The 3,045-nt window shown below is 44.4% G+C and overlaps 1 protein-coding gene across 2 annotated transcripts; it reads right to left on the bottom strand.

Moving 5' to 3' along the window:
* Positions 1–381: 381 nt before the first annotated feature.
* On the bottom strand, positions 382–3,039 carry LOC131885815 (putative transcription factor SOX-14). Of its 2 annotated transcripts, none has more exons than XM_059233993.1 (2): positions 2,752–3,039; positions 382–1,625 (listed from the first exon to the last, which is right to left on the bottom strand). In XM_059233993.1, the coding sequence occupies exons 1-2, from the start codon at positions 2,914–2,916 to the stop codon at positions 771–773; spliced, it is 1,020 nt and encodes a 339-aa protein (XP_059089976.1). In that variant the 5' UTR covers positions 2,917–3,039; the 3' UTR covers positions 382–770. The 2 variants fall into 2 exon arrangements, with proteins under 2 accessions (XP_059089976.1, XP_059089975.1); XM_059233992.1 differs by having other exon boundaries at positions 382–1,628.
* Between the last annotated feature and the right edge of the window lie 6 nt (positions 3,040–3,045).

A 3,045-nucleotide genomic window follows, 5' to 3' on the forward strand; every position in this document is an offset into this window, starting at 1 on the left:
CAAAAAAACCTATTGAATGACACACCAGCCAAGCAATGATTTCCAACGATGGATTGCTAAGTCTAATAATTGATGAATCGTTATCGAATAGATGTTTGAATTAGTGGTCTAAAAATGATTCATGCTAATACAAACCTAAGAAGATGTAGATTTGCGATTGGCGAGCGGGAATTCGTCACACGTTGGATGCAAATTCCAGCCATGAGACAGGATTAGATCAGGATTAGCAGAGATCATGTGCAATGCATGCATCCTGAAATCTGGGCAAAATTTATGTCCAAAACCTGCTAAAATTTGCACGTTCAGGATTAAAAGACAATTTCGTGCTAGCAGTTTTCCCATGTCACCTGCATTTTTTTCAAACGAGCCGAATGAGCGGAATAAAAAAAGTCTTCTCAGATTTATTTCAGGATTCTTTTTGTACATTTATACAAGACTGGCAATGTGATATGTTGCTGTTCATTTGTGTCTTTTGTTGTCTAAAATAATGCATTTTTGCTTCAAATAAGGGAGCGTTGGAAAAAAGCTATAAAGTAGCTTCTGAAGAACAGGATACCTATCGTGTGATTGAGGAAAGAGGAGCAAAGAGAGGGGCAAGAAGCTTTAAGTGTTCGTGAAGTAATAATGGAACGAAATGACGAAAGACTCACGGGAGGCGGGATTCTGATCAACAGATGAGTGGAACATTATTTAAGGAGATCAGAATTTAGTACCCAAATGCTTGAAGTTTGAACTCTTTATTCCTCTTCGAGTTGTTGTTTGGTTTTATTTTACAGGGCAGGGTTGCCATTGTTGTCCTCCATGCCGTAATTGCCGATGAAACCCGTATACGCATTGTCCAACAAGGGATAATTGCCATCGTCTAATTGTGGGAACAGAGTCTGGATTGCGGTGTGAGGATTATGAGGGAACTGAAACTGAGGCTCCTCGTCGATATCCGTGGGTGTGGCCTCTAAGGAGGTATACTCCCGATGGTCAGCGTCGCCTAGGTCCAGATGTGTACAATCCTGAAGCAGCACAGGGTTGCCATGATTTTGCAGCAACGTGTTGATATCGTCCAGGAGATTCTGCTCCTCCTCATCCTTAACATGGAACACGGTCGAGGACGATCCACTCGGGGGCTGATAGCGAGGTTCCTCGTAAAACGATTGCGACTCAGGACTACTTGGGATTGACGCGGGACTAGATGGAACACGATTGGGCGAAGGCGAATCCGTAATGGCCACTTGAGGTTTCACTACTTGAGCATCCAAGTCTGACCCACGTGGGCCAAGACACAACGTCTTGGCCGAGGTCATACCAGCATCGCCCTCATCCTTCTTGCTGGACAAGAGCTCTTCCACACTGCCCAAGGACAGGGATTGCTGATTGCGATTCCGTTTGCGAGGTCGGTACTTGTAATCCGGATATTGTTGACTGTGCAGGATCCGCAGACGTTCAGCCTCCTGGATCCAAGGTTGTCGCTCCTCCTGACTCATACGCTTCCAACGCTTGCCCAGGTTCTTGGAGATCTCGGCATTATGAATGTCGGGCTGGATTTCAATAATCTTCCTTCTCTCACATTGCGACCAGACCATGAAAGCGTTCATCGGCCGTTTGATATGGTTAACCGAAGTCTTTTTCGTCTGCTTGAAAAGAGAAAAGCGATACCTTATTAATCCCCGTGTTTCTTGATCCGTGGGAATGATTTCATATCTAGTGTGCACACATGTATGGACCGCTAATGTTGCGTCCATTCGGACAGGATACGGGGCACAAGAGTCGTTATTATTAGGCGGTAATTAAGAGAAACCACTTCAATCGAGCGGGTGGGGGACATCATGCGATATATGACAAATGGTCCAAGTACGGACATCCTGGTAGGGGTCGGTCCGGTGAAAAACGGGAATTGACTCTTATTTTGACGTAATATGAGAAGTAGCATCGCATATGCATCTGCAAATGGTAATACGTAGTGTGGCTTACAGCAGACTTCCTTCATGACAAAAAGGTCTCGAGCATGATTCGACAATTCTGATCAAAAATTCAGACTAAAAAAAACGCTTCTTTGTTGAGATGGCATGGGGAAACCAGGTTATACTGTTTGAAGTGGTTCCTCCTCAAATTTGTTTTAGCACCTGTTCTGACTGGCAATGACATTCGTGGAAACGGTAGGAAAAAGTTAGCTTTTCATTACGCCCAAGTTCATTTATTTCAGTGTCTCGCGTTTACATTGGGCTCCAAAGCAAATGTCTCCTTATCAAGGAAAACAAAAGCCTTTGGATGTGCAAAGATGAGGATCGCCATTCACCCCTGCCAAACAACGCCTGACCTTATCTTGAGATTGTTTGAAGTGTGACAATTGAGCTTTAGAATCTGCTCTTGTTGAAATTTGTCGATTAAAGCGTGGCTAATCCGACTCAAAAGAGTGCCGCAAATTTTCATGTCTTCTGGGCTTTTGAGCATTTGGGTCTCAAAAATTGTTGGCACCGCCTCACATTGATGTCTGTATTAGAGTTCAATTGGTACGGTTTTGATTGTTACGAATGGAATCATGCCTCTTCCAACCGCATTCTGGCTGGCCCGTGTTTCCATTGGGGAGCATGACACTCAAGAATCTTGGTTTTAAAATTAGCCTCATTCATTTCAGGTGGCTATCCCTCTAAGCAAATAGGCAAACACTGTTATCGGCAGATTCAATCCCTGACAACGAACGAATCTCATTCACCTCAAGTGCAAACAAAAACGAGCATGGGTGGCATAGGTATTTACCTGAGTGGCATCCGTGTAAGGAGTGGATGAATTGGCATCCACTAACAAACTTCCAAAAATCCTCGACTTCTGATTAGCACTACTGTTGCTCCGCTCATCAACCCGAGATAAGCCATTGGAGGGCAAAGAGGATGATCCCAGTGGATGGTGATAAGACGCAGCCATTCTATTCGGATTCCCGCCAAATTTGACACAATTCGATGCAGGAGTTGCAATCACGGAATGTTCATTCGCTTATTTTGGGAAGCAATCCAAAGTCACGCCGAGCTCAAATCGAACACGTCCTATTCAGTC

This window comes from Tigriopus californicus, chromosome 8 (genome assembly GCF_007210705.1).
Source record: "Tigriopus californicus strain San Diego chromosome 8, Tcal_SD_v2.1, whole genome shotgun sequence".
NCBI lineage: Eukaryota > Metazoa > Arthropoda > Copepoda > Harpacticoida > Harpacticidae > Tigriopus > Tigriopus californicus.